This window comes from Monodelphis domestica, chromosome 3, assembly GCF_027887165.1.
Source record: "Monodelphis domestica isolate mMonDom1 chromosome 3, mMonDom1.pri, whole genome shotgun sequence".
Taxonomy (NCBI): Eukaryota; Metazoa; Chordata; class Mammalia; order Didelphimorphia; family Didelphidae; genus Monodelphis; species Monodelphis domestica.
The window spans coordinates 1,880,063-1,902,655 of NC_077229.1; the positions used below are offsets into that span (position 1 = coordinate 1,880,063).

Below are 22,593 nucleotides of genomic sequence, written 5' to 3' on the forward strand. Positions count from 1 at the left end.
AAGAGTAGCACTGAGGGCACGTCCACTTTTCTCTGCTACACCCTCTCCAGAGATCTGTTTACAGATAAAAAAAAGATCTTGTCTCTACTCTTCAGCGAGGGGGTAGGGGAGAAGCACCTTGTAGCTTCAATCTGAAAATGAAACTTTTTTTCCCCCTTAAAATCCCCAAGTTGTAGAGACCAGCAATAAATGTCCATACTTGGGAAGTGAAAGCCAGAGCTCCCTGTGAAGTGGTCTCTGAGCCCACGTCCCATCTGGAACGTGCCTCAGAAATTGAGCCTTTGTAGAAGAGGAGCCTGGGCACCATCCAGGGCTCTGTCCATCCTCACCAGCTAGTTTCATTTAATGGTGCTCTCTCCCTCCTCACTGCCAAACTCAGTCCAACAGCCTGGGCCTCTGCTGCTGGCATGGAGTGGACAGCTACCCCTAGGCTTGCTACCCAACTCACACCTGCCCAATGTAGACTCACCATCTTCTCTTCCACTACTATTTTCATTACTCAAAAGAGAACAGATTTAGAGCCAGAAGGGATCTCAAAGATCATGCAGCCCAAGAAGGGGATGGCCTTGCTCTGGGGTCACAGAACTAACACGTGTTCAAAATGGGACTTGACCCCGATTCCAGCACGCTGTTCCCTACACTAAAGATGGGCTCAGCCAGCCTGTGGAGCAACTACCAGAAACACAGAGCTCAGGGATGGCTCATCTCTTCACAGACCTCTGCTGGCTCCAAAGATTGACAACTCAGACAGCAGGCGTTTGTCACCAAGATTTGCAAATGCGTGTGTGTGTGTGTGTGCGCGCGCGCGTGTGTGCTTTTTGTAAAAAATTATATACACAACATATATGTAAATCACCTCATTCAACCCTTTGTTATGTGGGTGCTAGTCTCCCCGTTTTACAGATGAGGAAACTGAAGTGGAGGGAGATTAAGTAGCATGGCTTGCCCAGGTTCCGAGGGCTGTGAAGATTGGATTTGGCTATCTCCTGATTGTAACAATGAAGGTACTTAGCTCTTCCTTTATTTCAAAGATTAAATTGTAATCCCCTGTCTATTTTTAGATTTTAGTCCCCGAAGTGTTAACTCAATATTTAAAGTAGATCTACCCATTTTTAACCACAAAACTGTGAACGAATCACTAAAGGTGTGATCTAACAAAAAAGGTGTGAACACCCATTTCATACATTGAGTGGGTAGCCCTGGAGAGGAACATCTACTGTGGTTGGTAGGGGAGGTGACACAGAGAAAAAGGTCTTTAAATAGAGGAAACAAAGACTGGAGAAGGAGTCACCCAGGCTTGGAGTGAAGGATCAGTCACTTGGAGCTGGAGGGAAGAGAGACACTTGAGGAGAGACTGGAAGACAAACACTCAGACTTGGCTGTGGAACTTGACCCTGGAGGAGCTCATGCAGGAGACCTCAGACTGCTTTCCTTTTAGACTTCACTGTGGTGAATGAAAGGTTGACTTAGTTTCCTTGCCTTTCTGGAGGTGTGAACCTCCGAGAAAAGGCCCATCATCTTGAGATTCCTTTTCCCTAATTAGGGCCTTAGAATTTCTACCTGGCTCAGAGGAAGCCAGAGTTCTCTCTCTCTCTCTCTCATTCCTTAATATCTTCCTGAAAAAATAAACTTCATAAATTCCATTTACTTTAGTAATTCATTTTGGGATTTAGAAATTAAATCCCTGGCGACTACCAATAACCAAATAAATTTAACAGGGCAGACGTGGACTGAGGACTTCCCATCTCTGAGCTGAGCACTCTGTTGTATCTGTCATCTGCCTGCCTCTGCTGAATGACCTTCGATAAACCTCATTAAACTTGGCAAGTTCTGTTCATGTGACCTGTCTCCTTTCCTAGGTGTGAAGGTTAGCTCATCACAAACCCACTCATTTGGAGGACCCTCACCCCTAAATACAGAGTGCTATGTGCCTAGGAGAACATGACCAGTTACTAGAATCCTAAATGAATATATCCCTTTAGAAGAGGGAGGGAGCCTGGAATATAGAAGGTCAGATCAGAGTGATCCTGAGCAAGACTTAACCTCAGTTTGCTCATTTGTCAAAAAGAGGAAACAGCGCCAACTCCCAGACTTGTTAAAAAAATGAGATATTTGTAAAATACCGGAAACCTTCAGGTTTCAAAGAAATGAATGCTGTGTTAGGAGCAGGAATTAGAGGAAGAGTTGGATTGGTCCCCATGGTGAGGCCAATTCATGCTTTTCTCACAACTTGCTTTTCCATGGTGATCCCAAGCCAATTTGAGGAAATCATTTCTGGTTTGGGTGAAGTTAAGCCAGGCTTCCCAGATGCTGAAATCCCCACTTGCTACTGGTGCTCGTTACAATTATTTCTAGGTAGGGCTCCTGAATGCTGTGGTTTTGAGGACTACCCTGTCTGTTTATGTTCATCCATTAGTGTCTCATAGGTCCAGAAGATGCACTTGTTCTGGGCAGGCTGGGCTGAGATGAGAAGGCCTTTCTCTGGGTTTGGTTGGTCCAAAGGACTAGGGCTCCTTTTTCCATATCAGCAGGACTAGATGGAATTGAGTGAGGGAGTTTCCGCTTCACTTGATGTCCTTCCAGAAAGTGGGTCTCCATACAGAAAGGCCCCCTTAGGAAGAATTCACCTCTGATTAGGTAGCAAAAAGAACCTTCAATTTAGGTTATATAACTGGGCTCTCCCTGCTGCAGAGCACTCCTTCATTGCCTCCTTAATGAATTCATCCCACTCTCCATAACACCTTTTTTAAACCTTTCCATCCCTCCTCAAACTTCCCACTCTTTCCACCTCTCAGCTGAGAACCTTGCCTCATATTTTATGGAAATAGTTGAGACCATTCGCTGGGATTTCTTGTTTCTCTCCATCTCACTGAGATGCCTTCACTCTGTCTCACATGAAGAGGCAGCCCATCTGCTTACCAAAGCAAGCTCATCGACCTATACAAGTGATCGCCTTCCCTCCCATCTCCTCCAATAGATTGTCCCCTTAGTCATCCCCACTCTCTCACCTTTCAATCTCTCCATTTGTTGGATGCTTCCCCAATACCCACAAATACAAGGATGTGTTCCCCAACCTCAAAATCCCTCATCTGGTCATCCCATTTCTACTCTCATGTTTCTTTTCCTTTTTTTGGTTAAACTCCTTGAGAAGATCATCTACAGTGGATGCCTTTACTTATTCTCCTCTCTCCCCAAGCCATTGCAGTCTGGCTTCCAGCCTCCTCATTAAACTGAAACTGTTCTCTGTGGGGTTTTAAAATCAATAAATAATAACTATTATATTTTATAAAGTTTTATTAATAATAACTAAAGCAAAAGAACCGCCTGACTTCAGCCCAGTTGTAGGTCCAAGAGAGGAAGAGAGAGAGCATGACAGCTACTTAAAATCAATCACCCAAAATACAGGGACCCAGGAAAAGGAATTGTGGGAAATAGTAGTTTGTAGGGTTCAAAATTGTAAATCAATCTTGTAAATTGTAAATTTATTGTAAATTGTAATTACATCTCTCCAAATGTAATTTACATTCTCCAGATGTAATTTACAAAATTGTGAATTGTAAAATTCTCCAGATGTAATTTACAAAATGTAAATTTGTAAATTGTAAAATTCTCCAGATGTAATTTATAAAATTATAAATACATCTCTCCAAAGTTATTAATGCTCTTTTGCTTGCCTTTTCTGTTATATTCTTTATTGACTTCCCTACAGCCTTTAACACTGCTGATGAGGCAAGTATTGTTTGTCTTTATAATATTTTTGTCATGGTAGAAATTGCTCTCCTGGTCTGCTCCCTTCACTCAGCACCAATATATGGCAGTTTCTCTAAGTCATTCCCAATAATTCTTTAAAGTACAATAGTATTCCATCACAATTATATAACTCGACTTAGTGCTCAGGGAGGGGTAATATCTCTGGTATGGAGGGTTTGTCGTGCCCTCCTAGGGCAGCTCTCCAGCCTCTGACCCTCACCTGACACCCAGCTCTCACTTGTGGCTCCCAGTAGCTGCTAGCATGAGGCAGCGGCCACACCCTGGGCAACAGCCATCGGGTCATTGTCGACCCCTGGTGAACTAGGGCTTTGCTCACCCAGCATGTGAAGACTGCTTGGAACAGGCGGAAGAAACCAACAAGAAGGTTCAGCGGCAACGCAGCAAAGCCTTGTGGAATACTTAGGGCGTATTGGAGCACAAAAGACAACACGGCATCCAATGCAGCTGAGGAAGTCTCCAGGTGTAATGACTTTTCGTGCCATTGCCGAGAGAGTGGGACTGTCTCTGTGCATCCGCTTTTCCACTTAAATCTTCATGCACAAGTGTCTTTGTGCACAAAAACAATCGTCATCCTCGGTTACCAAGAGACTACTACTACTACTAGTCCCTCCCCAACATATGGGCATCCTCAAAAAGGCTGCTCAAAGTAGTTTTTAACATCAGTTTGTCCTAAAGGCTGTTTCCTGAATAGAGCTGAGGGTGTCAATAGACGTGGCTGGCCCCTTCTCTCCCTGGCCTTTTCCAAAGGAGACTTAATTCCTGCCAGGAATGAAGCAGAATGTTGGATGGTGGATTAGAACTCTATGAGCTCCCTTCAATATTGTTTATCTCGAGGACGTGGTTTCGGTGCAATCGCTGCTCATTCAGTAGGGGAGCAGGCCCGAAGCTTCCGGCTCCATATCCTTAGGAGTCCTTTTTCCTTCAGGAACCTGAAGTGGTTGACATCCTCCATCTTCTCTCTGAAAGCTGGAAGCCTGAAAGAAAGCCAGGCTCTGCCATGCCACTCCTGCAGGTGAGAGCATTGCTCTTGGAGTGCCATCCCGGGCCTTGGGCGACACCTAGTGTAAGTCTGCTTAACCCGCCCTCCCTGCACTTCCCCTCGCCCAATTCCGTGGGGGAGTGTGGAGTGGGTACTCGGCTCTCCGGGCAGTTCCGAGGGGAGGGAGGTTTCCCCCTTGTTGGCACAGGTGTGTATCCGTGCAGCCTCCCCGAGCCAGCTGGTCCCTCCTTTCCTCTTCGGCCTCCCTCCGGGTTATTCTTCTCCCTCTCCGGCTCCGCAGCCTTTCCTCGGCCCTGAGAATCTCCATGCTGCAAGCCCGAGTCCTCCCCTCTTCCCTTGGACTGGACTCTCCTCCAGAGGGGCTTAGCTGGCTGCTCTCCCAGTGGCTCTGGGGTGCTTCCTCACGCCCGTGCTGGGTCCCTCCTGAGCTGGATGGCTTCCGCCCCGCCCCCCCCCCCCCCCCCCCCCGCCCTCTGGTATCCCGGGGCTGAGATCCAAGAAGTTCCCTGGAGGCCGGAGGAAGGATGGGAGGGAGAGCCGGAGCCAGGGGCAGGACGCTTAGAGAAGGGGAGAACGACTGAGGCCTGGCTCCCTTCGACTCGGCCGAACCTCAGGCCTGCCCCTGGAAGTCTTTCTCTGGCGCGCCCTTCGAAGGCCGGGAGTGCCCCACCCGGACGAGGCGCGCTCGCGGAGCCCTCTTCCTCCTTTCACCTTGTCTCCTCCCCATATAACGGAGACGCCAACCTTCAGGGCCCTACCAGTCTGCGAGAGTCACTTCCTCATCTGCCTCAGTTTCCCTATCCAGGGACTCCGAGTTGGACCCGACTGAGGGACCAGGGAGCCGGGGCAGAAGCTGTTGGGAACGGGGCGGAGGGAGCTCCTGAGGGTCTGTACAGCGCGGGGGGCGGGACCACCAGACATGCGTCACTTCCGGCCGGTGCCAACCCTTCCTGTTCCCGCTTGGCCCGACCGACCTCTGCATTCCTCTCGGACCTAGGTGAGGAGTACATTGTGGGGGACAATGAGGGGCGGGAGGGCCGGGAGGAAACCCGCCACGCCGGTGGGGCATTGAGCAAGCAGCCGGCGCCTCTGCCCGCACCTACGCCTGTGGGCCCCTCCCTGCTCTGAGCGTTTGGGGCCGAGATGACTGCTCCGAGATGACAGGCACCCCAGGCCCCGTGAACTACCTTTCCCAGAAGGCCGCGGGCGCTAGCCACTTCCGCTCCGCTGCCTGGGGTGGGGGAGGGACAACTTCCCTCTAGGAGCGCGGGGCGTGCCAGCCTCTAGGCTCCTCCCACTCCCCTGGCCGCGGGGGCCCTCGGGCATGCGTGGGGAGCTGCCCCCTCCAGCCTCTGCCCATTTCCCGGCCCCAACAGGTAGGCGCTACCTCCCCGGCCTGCCCTGACGTCCCCCACACTGCCCGGAGGAGGAGGATGATGGCGCCCGTGTTCCTGGTGGCCGGCGCCCAGCAGGTGAGCCCCCGGAGCAGCCACGGAGTCTGGCCAGAGCGAGCAGGGCCGGCCCCCTTTGTGCCCCCCCGCCCGGGCTGTGACCCGTGAACCCCCCGGGAGAGCCTGGTTCGCTGCGTGCGGCGGGGGGGGGGGGGGGGTCACGGGGAGCCCCGAGCCGCTGTGTCAGGCAGCGCCCCCCACCCGGCCCCAGTGAATGGGGTGGGGGAGGGGAGGACTGCTGGCCACACTGCGGGGGGGGGGGGGCAGGAGAGGGGGAGGAATCCCGCCCTCCGGAGCCCCTGCAGGGCCCCCTTCCGGCCTGGCCCGGCGCCCTGAGCTGTCCTGGGTGTCACAGGGTGCCGTGACCTTCCGGGACGTGGCCGTGGACTTCTCCCCGGATGAGTGGCGCCGCCTGGGCCCGGCCCAGAAGGAGCTGTACCGGGAGGTGATGCTGGAGAACTACCGGAGCCTGGCGTGGCTGGGTAAGGGGGCTCCCCGGGCCTGAGTCCGTGCTGGGGGCAGGGGATAAGGGGGCTCCCCGGGCGGCCAGAGGAGCCCAGAGGGCGTGGGTGGCCTTGGTCAGTGGGGCCCCCAGAGCCTCCCTCCAGTTCCAAGACAGCGGAAGCCCCTGAAGCCTTGGACAACTCCCAGGCTCTGAGCAGGGCCAACCCCCCCCCCCTCCTGTGGGACTTAAGCTCTGAAGCAGTGGGTGCCCGTCTTCCGGGGGGTGTCGGGGGAGCCGCAGGTCTTCTCTGGCCCCAGCCCTCCCCCTCTCCCCTGAGCAGGACTCGAAGTGTGCAAACCACACGTGATCCAGCGGTTGGAGTGCGGGGAGGCGCCTTGGACGCCGCAGGGAGGTGTCCCGGGGAGCTGCGCTCCAGGTGAGTGACCCCTCGGCGGCCTCTTTGGGTCTCCCAGGCAGCCCGTGAGGCCAGTGCTCGGGGGACAGTCTCTCCGTTTTAGGGATGAGGATCAGGACATGACCAGGGTGGCCACTAGAAAGCATGTGAGGCAGGCTTTGAATCCAGGACTTCTTGATAGCCCTGTGCCATCTCCATCACACCCTGCTGCCTCTCATGAGGAAACAGTTCAAATATGTGGGATGGGGCCCCCTGCTAGAGACCCCCAGGAACCCTAACCTTAGTCTTTTTTTTTAATTTGAAATTTTTTATTTAATTAATTTTGTCATGGTTCCATGATTCATGTTCTTTCCCTCTCTCCCCCTCCCCCAGCTGACACAATTCCACTGGGTTTTACATGTCATTGATCAAGACCCGTTTCCATATTATTGATATCTGCACTAGGATGCTCGTTTAGAGTCTACACCCAAACCATATCCCTTCCACCAATGCGATCATGCAGTTGTTTTTCTTCTGTGTTTCTACTCCCACAGTTCTTCCTCTGGATGTGGATACTTTGTTTCTCCTAGATCCCTCCAAGTTGTTCAGGATCACTGCATTGACACCAATGGAGAAATCCATTACATTCTATTGTACCACAGTGTATCAGTCTCTGTGAACAATGTTCTCCTGGTTCTGCTCCTTTCGCTCTGCATCACTTCCTGGAGGTCGTTCTAGTTCACATCCTTCCCTCATCTTAATGTAAATTTTAAATGTTTTTCTTTGTTTTTTTTTCTCCTCAGGGATCAAGGATTTATTTTTCTTCCCACTGGAAAAGTAAGACAAAAAACCAAGACTCTTGTTAGAAATATTCCTGGTTTTGTCCAAAAGGGTGGGCCTCATTCTGGTAGTGGTCCATCACCTTCTCAGGAGGCGGGTCTCCTGTTTCGGTGTGAGACTTTGGAGTCAGGTGATCAGTCTTCAGTCTTCCAAAGCAGTGTGATTTCACGGTGCTGATGTCACAGTATGCTCGATGCCTGATTCTGCACTCTTCGATGTGTATTTGTATGAATCTAATCAGGTTTCTTTGAAACTCTCTTTATTTCTTATATAATATAGTCTTCTTTACCATTCTCATTCCATTTTTTTTAGCCATTTCCCAATTAGTGGCCAGCTGCTCAGTTTCCAATTCTTTGCCACCAAAACCAAAGAACTACCATAAATAACTTTCTACATCTGGGTCCTTTTCCCTCTCTCTCCCAGATGTCTTCATGTATATAGGCCTAGTGCCAGTATCTCTGAGTCAAAGGGAATATACATGGTTTAATAATATTTGAGCAGAGTTCCAAATCGCTTCCAAGGACTGCTTGTTCATAGCTCCACCGCTGTGGCCTTGGGCACCTCTTTCTACAACTCCTCCAGAATTTATTTTCTAGAAAATGTCCTATTTCTGTTCTAAGGAAGCTAGCCACCTTCAGTCTGGGTTTAGCTGGAGTGTGTCTGAAACCACTTTATTTTTTTAAAAGCAAAAATAAAGTTTTTATTAGCTTAGGTAAGTAGTTTGAATTTCATATTTCATAATGATCATGAAACAAAAGATGAATTTGAGAAACAATGAGAAGACATCACTCCCCAGTTTCCAGTGATGGTTTGGAATTATTTGTCCAGCAGAACAGCAGGAATGTGGGCATTTCCTCGAGGAAGATTTCTTTCTGGACAAATGACACTCTTTTTTTCACCTAGACCCTGGTTTTGACTTCCTGAGGGATAAAGAAAACCCTCTCTTGGTGTGATCACCAATGTAAAGGCGACCAGAGACACTGTTGGGATCCAAACCCTTAATTTCAGTAATATGTGGTAGAGCACATGCTGTAGACTCAAGCTTCCTTAGCTTCCTCAAACTTCCAGGTTGAAATACAAAATCCTGTTTGGGGCATTCTGAGCTGTTCATTACACCATCCTTCCTTTCTTCCTTACATCCTCCACAAATGCTAGCTACAGCTACATAGCCTGCTTGCTGTTTTGCACATATCCTCCATCTCCAGACTTCAGGCATTTTTTCTGCTGGTTCTTCAGGCCTAGAAAGCTCTCCCTTCTTGATCTTTATTTCTCCCTTCAAGATTCATCTCAAATCCTGCCTTCTATTGGAGGCTTTTTCTCAGTTTTCCTCAGTTTCTAGTTTCTTCCTTTGAGATTACACTGGATAGCTCATCTTTTATGTATCTAGTATTTACATGTAGTCTCTTTCATGTGTTTATTCCTCCACTTTGGGACCACATCTCAAGTAGTTTTGCTCTGAGTCACTTTGTAGACCATTTTAAATCCAGGGTGCCATCCGGCTCCATTCCTGTCTCTTCTTCAATGTGCCTATTAATATTCTTGCTCTATCGTTTTCCCAGAGAAATTCCGGGGTTTTGTGCAGTTCTAGGCAAAACCCACTTGTGTTGCATGAAGTATTTATTGAATTAGTGTCTTCCTTGAACATGGAAGATCTAATTTATTTAGGGCTTTATTTCAGTCATGATTTTATATTTGTTATGCAGAGCCATTTGTGTATTTCTAGGTAGCTCAATTCCCCAACTTTTTTGGTTTTATTAATGTTTAGACTATTTTTTTGTAATTTTATTGTTATAAGAAAAAGACTGCAAGTGATTTTTGTGTTTCCCATGTTTTTCACAATCACAGAAGTACTTCTTATACTACCCACCGCACTCTAGAATCATCCCTTCCTCTTTCACAGTGAAAGTAATAATTGGGTAAACCAGCCTATCTAAATAATAGCTCACTAAAACTCTGCAGGTGGGACACATGACTAGAATTGGGTCCATACAAATATCTCTTTCTTAATGGGAACAGAATCAAAAGAAGGAATGATGGGAATAGCATTGTATTTTGAAAACACATTCACATGAGAAAACTTAACACAAGGAGAGAGAAGGGGCAGCTATGTGGCTCAATGGCTGGAGACAGGAGATTCTGCATTCAGATTTGACCTCAGACACTTCCTAGCTATGTGAACCTGAGCAAGTCACTTAACCCTCCATTGTATAGCCCTTACTTATTCTGCACTAGAACCAGTAATTAGTATTGATTCTAAAACAGATGGTAGGGGTTTAAAAAGAAATGAGGAGAGACAAAAGGATTTCATTAAGTATTAAAAGAGGTATCAACAGAATGAATATGGTTACAGAAATATATCACAGACCATGTGGACAGAAGAGGGGATTAGGCAAAGAATTTGGGAAACAGGTTATAAAACTGGCGTGGCAGTATAAGGGAAGGACTAAGGAAAAAACATTTTTAAAACATCTGTATGCCAGGCATCATGTGACATGCTTTACAAATTAATCATTTGACCCTCACAGCAGCTTTGGAGGGAGGGATGATTATTATCCTCAGGAAACTGAGGTAAAGAAAGATTAAGTGACCTGGCTATATGTCTGAGGCCAGATTTGAACTTCACTCTTCCTGATCTCAAGTCCAGCCTTTAATCCACTGTGCCATCTTGCTGCCTTCTACAGGGCTGCCTCCTTAAACTGTTTGGATATCATTCTCTGCCAAAACTCAGTATGCTTAATTTGGCCAAAAAATCATAAGAATGTTCGATTAAAGCTGAAGAACTACTGATGCAATACTATCTCAACCAAATTAGTTAACATCTTGGGCCCACTTGTTTTTCTTTAAAATGAGGAAGTTGGAAATTAAGTGGTCATTCAAACCTCCACTGACCCTAGCATTTCATCTAGTGTTGGGACAGCCATAAATACTGATAAATTAATTCATTATGTTGAGCTCAAAATGGCCTCCATTTAGCTTCCAACTTTCTGTCTCTATTCTGCCCTTTAGAAATTAAGAAAATTAGAAGCACTTCAGGCACCAGAGTTTAGTGGTAAGAGAATTAGGCTTGGAGTCAAAAGAGGAGCTTCAAGCCTTACATGGCAACATGAGATGACATGATTAAGGCAAGTTGTTAAGTCATTCTGTTCTAAATCTGTAAGGTAAAATAACTTGCCTCCTTCCTAAATAATGTTAATTAACATTTACTTCTATGAATATCATCACAGATCAAAAGCTTCATGATAGTTTTGTTTACAACTCTTCCCAATATAAGCTTATATATCACTGGTAGGTTGTTTGTTTTCTGCCCATTTCGAGTGTAGCGATCTTGGTGGAGGATACAGAAGTGGGAGAGAAGATGAGACAATATATGTTTTTTTTTTTAGATTGCAAGACTAGGCCTGAAAGCAGGGAGCCAAATCTAAAGCTGGGCCTCTCTTGGGAAGATTTATCCCAGAAAAGACTCATAAAGAATGGTGCTTGTATCTTCAAGTTGAGAGAAGCCTGTGAATTTGACACCAGCTCAGAAAGACAGAGTAGTAAGGAAAAACTCTTCCAGCAAATAAAAATTCTTCAAAACAAACCTGATGAAATGAGAGGCCATGGATATGATAAAAGTAGCAGAAGCTTCATACCAAGGCCAGTGCTTTTTCCACAACAGAGTGTAAGTGCAGGAGAAAGTTTCTTTGAATGTGATATTTATAGAAAAAGCTTTAGCTCATATTCAGACCTAAAAAAAAATAAAACTACTTCAAAGAATAAGATTATTATTAAGCATCATGGACTTAGGGACTCCTTGAGTTATAATTCAGATCTTACTGAAAATAATAGAATTCATTCTAGAAAGACACCTCAAGAATGTAGTGAATGTGGGAAGGTCTTTCATCAGAGCTCAGAGCTTATTCAACATCAGAGAATTCATATTGAAGAGAAACCTTATAAGTGTGATGAATGTGAGAAGGTCTTCCACAGAAGGAGAAATCTTATTATTCATCAGAAAGTCCATACTGGAGAGAAACCATATGAGTGTAAGGAATGTGGGAGATTTTTTCGACAACGTGCTCACCTTAGTGTACATCACAGAAGTCATACTGGAGAGAAACCTTATGAATGTAACGAATGTGGGAAGACCTTCACCCGGAGACGAAGCCTTATTCTCCATCACAAAATTCACACTGGAGATACACCATATGAATGTAGTGAATGTGGAAAGGCTTTCTGTCGAAGTACAGAACTTATTCTTCATGAGAGAATTCATACTGGAGAGAAACCATATAAATGTAATGACTGTGGAAAGTTCTTCCGCCAGAGTTCACATCTCATAGTACATCAGAAGAGTCATAAAGGAGAGAAACCTTTTGAATGCAGTGAATGTGGGAAGGCTTTCTGCAGAAGCACAGAACTTACTCTCCATCAGAGAATTCACACTGGAGAAAAACCATATAAATGTAATGGATGTGGGAAGTTCTTCCGTCAAAATTCACATCTTATCATACATCAGAGAAGTCATACTGGGGAAAAACCTTATAAATGTAGGGAGTGTGGGAAGGCCTTTAGCCAGAGCAGAAATCTTATTCTCCATTGGAGAATTCACCTGGGAGAGAAACCTTTTGAATGTAATGAATGTGGGAAGGCCTTCCACCAGAGTTCACATCTTACTCAACATAAGAGAATTCATAGTGGAGAAAAGCCTTATGAATGTAACCAGTGTGGAAAGGTCTTTCACCGGAGAGCAAAGCTTACCGAACATCAGTCAATTCATACTGGAGAGAAGCCTCACAAATGTAAAGAATGTGGAAAGGCTTTTCGCCTGAGCTCACAACTTGGTATACATCAGAGAATTCACCTTGGAGAAAAACCTTATAAATGTAACGAGTGTGGAAAGGTCTTCAGTCAGAAAACAAACCTTAAAATACATCAGAGAATTCATACTGGAGAGAAACCTTATGAATGTAATAAATGTGAAAAGGCCTTCCGCCAGAGTTCAGACCTTACTCAGCATCAGAGAATTCATACTGGAGAGAAGCCTTATGAATGTAACGAGTGTGGAAAGGCCTTTGCTCGGAGTAGAAGTCTTACTCTTCATCAGAAGATTCACACTGGAGAGACACCATATCAGTGTAGTGAATGTGGGAAAGCTTTTCTCCGAAACACAGAATTTATTCTCCATCAGAGAATCCACACTGGAGAGAAATCTAATGAATGTGGGAAGTTCTTCCACCAGACTGCACATCTTACCGAACATCAGAGAAATCATACTGGAGAGAAGTCTTATGAATGTAAGGAATGTGGAAAGGTATTCCGAATGGGCTCACAACTTACACTTCATCGGAGAATTCACCTCAGTGAAAAACCTTATAGATGTAATGAATGTGGGAAGGTCTTTGGTCAGAAAACAAACCTTAAAATACATCAGAGAATTCATATTGAAGATAAACCATATAAATGTAATAAGTGTAAAAGGACCTTCTATAAGAACTCAGACCTTATTCAACATCAGAGATTTCATATTAGAGGAGAGCAATCTTATAAATGCAATGAATGTGGGAAGGCCTTTGTCCAGTATAGAAGTCTTACTCTACATCAGAAGATTCACACTGGAGAGACACCACATGAATGTAGTGAGTGTGGGAAAGCTTTTTCCCGAAGCACAGAACTTATTCTTCATCAAAGAATCCACACTGGAGAGAAACCTTATCAATGTAGTGAATGTGGGAAGTTCTTTCGCCAGACTGCACATCTTACTGCACATCAGAGAAGTCACACGGGTGAGAAGCCTTATCAATGTAAGGAATGTGGAAAGGCATTCCGAATGGGCTCACAACTTACTCTCCATCGGAGAATTCATCTCGGTGAAAAACCATATAAGTGTATTGAATGTGGGAAGTTCTTCCGACAAAATGCACATCTTATTTCACATCAGAGAATTCATACTGGAGAGAAGCCATATAAATGTAGTAGATGTGAAAAAGCCTTCCGCCAGAGCTCAGACCTCACTCAACATCAGAGAGTTCATACCGGAGGAGAGAAATCCTATGAATGTAGTGAGTGTGGGAAGGTCTTTGTCCGGAGTAGAAGTCTTACTCTACATCAGAAGATTCATTCTGGAGAAACTCGATATGAATGTCATGCATGTGGGAAGGCATTCTGTCGAAATGCCGAGCTCGTTCTCCATCAAAGAATTCACACTGGAGAGAAACCTTACAAATGTAATGAATGTGGAAAGTTCTTCCGCCAGACTGCACATCTTACTGCACATCAGAGAAGTCATACTGGAGAGAAGCCGTTTGGATGTAAGGAATGTGGAAAGGCATTCCGAATGAGCTCACAACTTATTCTCCATCGGAGAATTCATCTTGGAGAAAAACCTTATAAATGTAATGAATGTGGGAAGTTCTTTCGCCAGAAGCCACATCTTATTACACATCAGACAATTCATACTAGAGATCAACTTAATGAACATGGAAAGTAATTTGACCAGAGCTCAACTCTTATTCAGCATCAGAGAATTCATACTTGAAAGATATTGTATAAAGGGGGGGGGGGGGGCTTCCCTTTCAGTTCTTAGATCTGCTGACGTTAGCCAATTCATCCTGTAGAGAAACTATAACTATACTGAGGGCAGGTAGGCATTTTGAGCTATTTGGTGTACCTCATAGTATTCATTTTGGGGGATGTTCTTTAAAATGTAAATAATGTGGTGAGATTAGCCAGAAAGAAAACTTTAGAAAACTCATAAGAGATAGGCATAGGAACTGGGCTTCATTTCATTGGTGTCACAAAGGTCTAAATGAGGAAATTTTCTCCAAAATTAAGTTTTGTACCATCTTTTTTGCAGCATATAATGTGAGAGTTACCTTGAGGAGGTAAAGTGACTTGCTTTAAGTAACAAAAGGTAACACAATTATGTGTCAGAGGTGGTACTTGCAACCAAGTCTTCCTGATCCTCAGAAAGACTATCCATAATGCCACATTTTCCTTTTAAGAATTGATCATGGAAGGATCTTACAACTATAATGATGGTGATAAGGCATTTTGCCTATGCTTAAAATTAGTGTATATCACAAAATTAACTGGAGAAAAACCTTACAAATGTAACAAATGACTTCAGATCTTTAGTAAAAGAGAAAACATTAATGTGCATGATATTAAAAAAAAAAAAGCCCAACAACAAACTCATACTGGAGAGACCTGAATTTGTTTAATGCCAGAATACTTTGTTAGAACATAGGATTTATCGACTACCCAGAAAATTCACATAAGAGATATTAAATAAATGTGAGTGTGGCAAAGTCTTCAGGGTGCATCAGATGTTTTATGCTTAAGATAAACTTTATGAATGTGATGAAAATCCATAATTTTTCCTTATTTTTATGTGAGATAATTGTTACTAGAGAGCAACCCAATGACTATGAAAGGTCCTTTCAATTAAGAATGTGTCTTAAGAGTTTGCATTGGAGAGAAACTTAATGGATAATAAGTGAGAGCTAGTTTTTCCTCTAGACAAATTCATTGTTCTTCATCCATCTATATTAGAGAAAACTTGCTTTTGATCAATATAAAAAGCCCTTTAAAGCACAGATCTTAATAAGAACCATATAATTCCTGCTATAGAGAAGACTTATGATTGGGAGGCTTTACACATGTAACAGTTATAGTAGAATTTATGGCCAAATGGGTAAGTCGAGGTAAGTTTCCCTGAGCAAAGTTGTTTTAATCTACCAGTTAAGTGGATCTCTTGACCCTTCCAGGAGCTAAAAGACCTTGAATAGGAATTACAATATACTTTTATAAGCAGAGGACAAAATCACATCATTAGTTATGAGATTGGCAACATTACAGAAGGTTACATTAATGAAGGTGGGCATAAATACACAAGGGATGAGATCCACTCCTCACTGTCTCTTAGGAATGTATGAATTTATTGGGTCTAACTGTATCATGAGATCATAGTCACTGATAAGGGTTTCAGAGGTACCTGATCATAAGGCTAGCTGAAAATTATAAAGATGGGGCCCCAGGATGGGACTGAAATGAACTTCATCCAGTTCTTAGAAAACACAGATATCACTCAGCTTCATAGCCCAACCTGTCAAAGCAATGCCCAGTTATAATTCAGAAAACTGGCAAAGTATGCCACCCATCCTTTTTCAGAGAAGTGACAGATGAGGTATACAATGAGAAATTCATTAGTAGTTGATTTATTTTGCCCGGTGTGAGTTTGTGAATAATGATAGTTTTTTTTTTTAAATAAAGCATTTGAAAATGGAACCCATTCTCAAAAGAAGTTCAAAGTAATTTTGTTACCACCTTGTTAAAGTGTGTATATGCCTTTAAAAAGCAAATGGCATTAACAGAACTTAATGATCCCCATACAATCACCTTGTTTGTTTTTTGTGTAATGAAATCTATTTTGTGAGGATCATTATATTAAAAATAAAAAAGTAAAGTTAATTAAAAAACTCCAAATAAATGTGAAGATTCCAGCCAGAGCACACTTTCCTGAAAAATCAGAAAAATTCAGTAAAAACCTTCTAAAGGAAGTAGAGTCTTGTTTAATTTCCCCACAGCAATCTTTCAGTTATTTTCTTCATGTGTACTTTCATTCACTAGTCAAGTAGCATTATGTGAAAGGGAATTCTTTATTTTCTTTGTCTATGTTAACACTTGTAAAAGGGAATTATTTATTCTCTTTGTCTATGTTGAGTCAACACTTAAGTCAACTCTTTTAGTACCTCTACTTAGTACCTGGCTAACCACTAAGTAAAGAGTGCTCCATCCTTCTAACCCAATCAGTCAGTAATGTGTGAATCCCATGATAAAAAAAAGGTTTAAACTTCCCAAGACCTATAATAAGAATTGATACCTTCAGAAGTGAGAAGTGGATCTCAGAAGACACTGCCCCTCTGGGCAGTGGTGGGAAATTTGGAAGCTGTGATTGGCCCTTGTGAAGAGGGGAAGGGACAAGAAGCCACTATAAATGGCCCTGAATTTCTGGGGCTGGGAAGTCAGCTTCAAGAAGAGAGTTGGCTTTAGGAGTCATCTTCAGCATGACTCATCTTGACCTGCTTCTTGGAGGGAACTTGGGTGAGTGAATAGATGGCTTTCCTTTCCTGACTTCCAGAGAGAGTTTAACTTTGGTTGAGAGGGTTAACAAGTTGTACCTGGCTGAGTCAAGTAGCAGAGCAATATTTTGTGTGATAGCCTAGAATCTATTCCTTTTTGTATTTCTCTTCACTCTTTCCACCTCTTGTAAATAAAAGTCATTAAAAGTCATTTTGACTTTGAGCTATAATATTTTACATTGGGGACCATATTAAATTTAATTTTCATATATTTTAGTCAACCCATTAAAATTTAATTCCTACAATTAGATACATATGATGTATATAAAGAAAGGCAATTGACAGCCCCTGTGCTTGAGGGACTTGGAATCTCATGGAAACAATATGCAGATCACTGTTTAAATGATGCGTATGGATTAAGAGGAAGTAATTAACAGAAGGAAGATACTAGATTGAAGAAATGTTGGGAAAGGCTTCTTATAGAAGGTGGGACTTGAAGGAAACCAGGAGATGGAGATGAGAAAGATCATTCCAGGTGTTAGGGACATCCAGAAAAATTGCCCAGAGTCCATGAGGTGGATTGTCTTTGTATGTAAAACAACAGAGAAGTCAGTGTCACCAAATGAAGAGTACAAGGATATATAAGGTATAAGAAGACTACAAATGTGGGAGATATGCTAGGTTATGAAAGGTTTGGAACACCAGAGGATTCTGGTTTTGATCCTGGAGGCAATAGGGAGCTACCAGAATTTGATGAGTAGTATGGTGACATGAGGAGGACTTTAAATTCTGTGGTGAGTTCATATTTTCTCCTAGAGGTAAAAGGGCAAGATCTGTCAGTAGGGGAACAATAGATGTGCACAGTTCTGTGCAGGATGAATTGGAGACGGTTGAAATAGAAAAGGAGAGCAGCAAAGGGCTATTAAAAGTCCAGGCAAGAACTTGAATTTGGCTCTTGTAAGTTGAGATGGAAGAGGCGCAGAGCCAGAATGACAGAATAAAGTGAGCATTTCTACTGAGCCTTCTTCACTTGCCTCTTTAAGAAACTTTTAAAAAGTGAACCAAATGAAATGCTAAGAGACATGATGAACAAAAAGTCACAGTAATGTTTCTAGCCCAATATAGCTTAAGAAGACAAGAGTCTCTGGGCAATGTGGTAGGGGCTAGTTGAGAGCATGAGGCATGACAACCGCCAACTGTGCAGTGTTGTGGACCTTGGAGACAGTGGTAGCAGCATCCTATTTCAAGAAATTATAAAGGAAACTTAGAACCAGAGGACAAAATAGAAAGTGAAAGAATCCACTGATCAGTCCCTTAAGAAATCCCAAAATGAAAACTCAAAGGAATATTATAGCCAAATTCCAGAGCTCCCAGGTGAGGGAGAAAAGTGAATTCAAATACTATGGAGCTATTGTCAGGATCACACAAGACTTGGGGACAACATTAAAGGACTATATGGCTTGGAATGTTATTCCAAAAGGCAAAGTTCTAGGATTACAATCAAGAGTAATCTAAAAAGCTAACCTGAGAATAATATTTTATTCTTGGTTTTCATTTTTCAAGTCATGTCTGACTCTTTGTGACTCCATTTTGGATTTCTTGACAGATAGTGGGATGGTTTGCCATTTCTTTTTCCAGCTCATTTTACAGACGAAGAAACTGAGACAAACTGGATTAATTAACTTACCTAGAGTCACACAGCTAGTAAGAATCTGAGTTCAGATTTGAATTTTATAAGTATTTCTGACTCCAGGCCCAGAGCTCTATCCACTGCACTACCTAGCTGCCTCCAGGGCAATCCTAGAAAGGGGGGAAATGGTTACTTTATGAAATAGAGGACTTCCAAACATTCCTGATGTAAAGACCAGAGCAACATTCAAACACAAGTCTCAAGAATAAAAAGGTAAACATAAGTTATAAGAAAGTTAAGGTTAAACTGTTTACATTCCTTTATTACCACTAAGAAATTTATTGTCATTTGGATAATTAGAAGGCTGTTACTTTAGGATGATCTTAAAAGATGGAAAGGCAATGCCCTTTGATCCAGCCATACCACTGCTAGGTTTGTATCCCCAAATAATAAGGAAAAAGACTTGTACAAAAATATTTATACCCACACTCTTTGTGGTAGGTAGCAAAGAAATTGGAAAATGAGGGGATACTCTTCAACTGGGGAATGACTGAACAAATTGTACTATCTGTTGGTGATGGAATACTATTGTGCCCAAAGGAATGATGAACTGAAGGAATCCCACATGAACTGGAATAACCTCCAGGAATTGATGCAGAGTGAGAGGAGCAGAACCAGGAGAACCTTATACACAGAGACTGAGTACACTGTGGTACAATCGAATATAATGGACTTCTTTACCAGCAACAATGCAATGACCCAGGACAATTCTGAGGGACTTATGAGAAAGAACACTATCCATATCCAGAAAAAGAACTGTGGGAGTGGAAACACAGAAGAAAAACAACTGCTCAATCACATGGGTTGATGGGGATATGATTGGGGATGTAGACATCAGTCTAGTACAAATATCAATAATATGGAAATAGATCTTGATCAATGACACATGTAAAACCCGGTGGAATTGCTTGTTGGCTGTGGGAGGGCAGTGGGAGGAGGGGAGGGAAAGGACATGAATCATGTAACCATGGGAAAATATTCTAAATTAATTAAATAAAAATTTTCTCTCTCAAAAAAAAAAGATGGAAAGGCAAGAAAGAAGGGACAAGGGAGAAAGGGAAGCAAGAATGGGGAAAATTATCTCACATAAAAGAAGAAACCTACAATGTAGAGTTTTTACACTGGGGGAGGAAACATGCTGGAGGGAAAAAGCAGCAATGCTGAAACCTCTCATCTGAACTGGTTCAGAGAGGGAAGAATATAAATACAGAGTTGTGAATAGAAATTCATCTCACCCAAAGTGGAAGAAGGAGGTAAAAGAGGAGGACATGTAATATATGGGAGGGCAAATTAAGGTAGGTATTAGCCAGAAGGGACATGGAGGGGATAATTCACAGAAGTGAATAAGATGAAGGGAAATGCATAGGAATCATCTCTAAAACTCATAAAAATCTATTGCAGAGTGGACTAGAAACCAAAAGTCAATAGTATGCTCTTTACAAGAAACACTTAGGCATACATTTTTCAAATAAGTTGAGACAGAATCTATTTTGCTTCTGCTGAAATAAAAGACAGGGGTAGCAATCTTGATCAAACATTGCAAAATCAAAAATAAGCCTAATTAAAAGAGATAATCCAGGAAACTACATTTTGCCAAAAGGTATCATAGACAGTAATATCATTACTGGACCCATGCATCAAATTGCAGAGCATCCAAGTTCTTGAAGGAAAATTTAAACGAAGTACAAGAGGAAAAAGACAAAAACTATACTAGGGGTGTGTGTGTGTGTGTGTGTGTGTGTGTGTGTGTGTGTGTGTGTGTGCCCGCGCACGCAATTTACCTCTCAAAATTTGATCTAATTATAAATTTGAGAAAGGTAGGTGGCATGGTAGATAAGAGTACCAAGCCTGAAGGCAGGAAGACTCATTTTTCCTAAGTTCAAATCTGACCCCAGACACTTTCTTTGACCCTGGGTGAATCATTTAACCCTGTTTGCCTCAAGTTTCCTCATTTGTAAAATGAGCCAGAAAAGGAAATGGCAAACCACTCCAGTATAGTTATTGAGAAAACCCCAAAATGTCAATGAAGAGCCACACACCACTGAAATGACTGAACAACAATAAAATTAATAATATGAATAGAATTTAAAGGTTATATAGTAGATCTCTGAAGGTAACTGAGTATAAATTTAGTAGAATAACTTTCTCAGCTATATATGATGCCTTTGCAACAACAAACTAGGTATATATATAGTAGTCTCTCGGTGATCGAGAATGACTATTGTCTTTGTGCAGTTTCATCTACGGTGTACCCTCATGTGGCTTTGGAGTCCAAAGGCTGAGGCGCACAGTTTGTGGCACACGGGGCCTGGGACGCCAGTTGTTACAGGAGGTGCGGGTGTGGCCTGGTGTTGGCGTTCACAAGACGTCGACGTCGCTCATCCTCAAAGATGGCGGCGGCATGGTTAATGTGGGTTCGCCAGCTGCTTCTGTCAGAGGCAGCGAGTTCTAGTTGCTTTGGTGTCATGCCAGCCCACTTCAAGTTGGACTTTAGCTGATCCTTGAATCTTTTCTTTGGTCGGCCTTGTTTCCTGAGTCCAACTGACAGTTCACCGTAGAATACCTGTCTTGGTATTCGCTGTGGGTCCATGCGGATGACGTGTCCAGACCATCGTAGCTGGGTTTGGAGGACCAGGACTTCGATGCTGGTGGAGTTGGCTCTGTCGAGGACTTCCTGGTTGGTGATTCGGTCCTCCCATCGGATCCTCATGATTGACTGGAGGGGGCATTGGTGGAATTGTTCCAGCTGTTTCACGTGCTTCCAGTACAGTGTTCATGTCTCACAACCGTACAGGAGCGAGCTGAGGACCACTGCGTTATACACTTTGAGCTTCGTCGCAGTGCTTACACCACTGTGTTGGAGGACTTTGGAGCGCAGCCACCCGAGTGCCTGGCTGGCCTTTTGGATCCTGGCATTAATCTCATGGTCTAGGGACCCGTCGTTGGCGATGGTGCTGCCCAGGTACTTGAAAGTGTTGATGAAACTAGGTATTAGGTCATAAAAACCACAAATGAAGAAAAGCAGAAATATTAAAATGAACATTTTCCAGACCATACTGCAACAAAAGTTACTTTCAATAGTCTTTCAAATATGTTAAAAATTGGAAATTAATTCTAATCCCCCAAAAATGAGTGAATCAAAGAATAAATCATAGAAACAATTGGTCATTAAAGCAGACAACATAGCAAATTCTGTGGGATTCAGCCAAAGCAGGAATTATTGGAAGATATCTTTAAATACAAAAATAAAAGATAGAAATATCAGATTAATGAATTGGGCATGCAACTAAAAAAAATTAGAAAAAGGTCAAATTAAAAATCTCCAATTAAACATCAAAATACAAATCTTGAAAATCTAAGTAGAGATTAATAAGTAAAAAAGGAAAGCAAAACATTAAATTAATAATTAAAAGTAGGAGCTAATTTTACAAAAATAAAAATGATAAACTAGATAAACCATCAGTGTATTTGATTTAAAAAAAGAAAACCAAGTTATCCATATCAAACAGGAAAAGAATGAATGCATATTGAAGATGAAATTAAAGCAATTATTAGGAACTATTTTGTCACATTATACCAGTAAAACTGACTAAATAAAATGAACAAATATTTACAAAAATATAAATTGCCCAGATTAACAGAAAAAGAAAATAGTAGGCAAATTAAGAAACTGTGATTGGTTCCTTAAATGTGACCCGTGAGAGTTAGTGGCTGGAGAAAAAAGTTTGTAAGTTCAGATCAGGAGGAAGTCTGAGTCTTTGGCATGCTTGTGGCGGAGTGTAGAAGGAGACCCTATAATGACAGCCATTGATTAGAAAAGGTTAAGTACCCCTACCTCTCTCCCATCTTTTCCACTCTTCACTACTCTTACTACTTTTGATTTTAAGTTATTAAGCTATAACCAGCCTCATTAAATTTTAATTATTATAACAGAGAAACT

At 42.9% G+C, this 22,593-nt stretch overlaps 1 protein-coding gene across 6 annotated transcripts; it reads left to right on the forward strand.

Annotated features, from left to right (window-relative positions):
- The first annotated feature begins 2,160 nt into the window (after positions 1-2,160).
- LOC103092611 (zinc finger protein 420-like) lies at positions 2,161-22,093 on the forward strand. Of its 6 annotated transcripts, XM_007490108.3 has the most exons (6): positions 5,700-5,768; positions 6,148-6,243; positions 6,578-6,704; positions 7,008-7,103; positions 7,865-7,898; positions 11,285-19,674. In XM_007490108.3, the coding sequence occupies exons 2-6, from the start codon at positions 6,205-6,207 to the stop codon at positions 11,295-11,297; spliced, it is 309 nt and encodes a 102-aa protein (XP_007490170.1). In that variant the 5' UTR covers positions 5,700-5,768; positions 6,148-6,204; the 3' UTR covers positions 11,298-19,674. The 6 variants fall into 6 exon arrangements, with proteins under 6 accessions (XP_007490164.1, XP_007490170.1, XP_056677177.1 ...); XM_007490102.3 differs by lacking the exon at positions 7,865-7,898 and having other exon boundaries at positions 2,161-5,768; XM_056821200.1 differs by lacking the exon at positions 5,700-5,768 and having other exon boundaries at positions 5,793-6,243; positions 19,194-19,674.
- Positions 22,094-22,593: the final 500 nt, after the last annotated feature.

Excerpts from the sequence above, each read along its gene's own strand:
- LOC103092611 (XM_007490102.3), top strand. The coding sequence starts at position 6,205 with ATGATGGCGCCCGTGTTCCTGGTGGCCGGCGCCCAGCAG. Across the intron at positions 6,705-7,007 it reads CCGGAGCCTGGCGTGGCTGG|GACTCGAAGTGTGCAAACCA; the intron begins GTAAGGGGGCTC and ends TCCCCTGAGCAG. Across the intron at positions 7,104-11,284 it reads CCCGGGGAGCTGCGCTCCAG|ATTGCAAGACTAGGCCTGAA; the intron begins GTGAGTGACCCC and ends TTTTTTTTTTAG.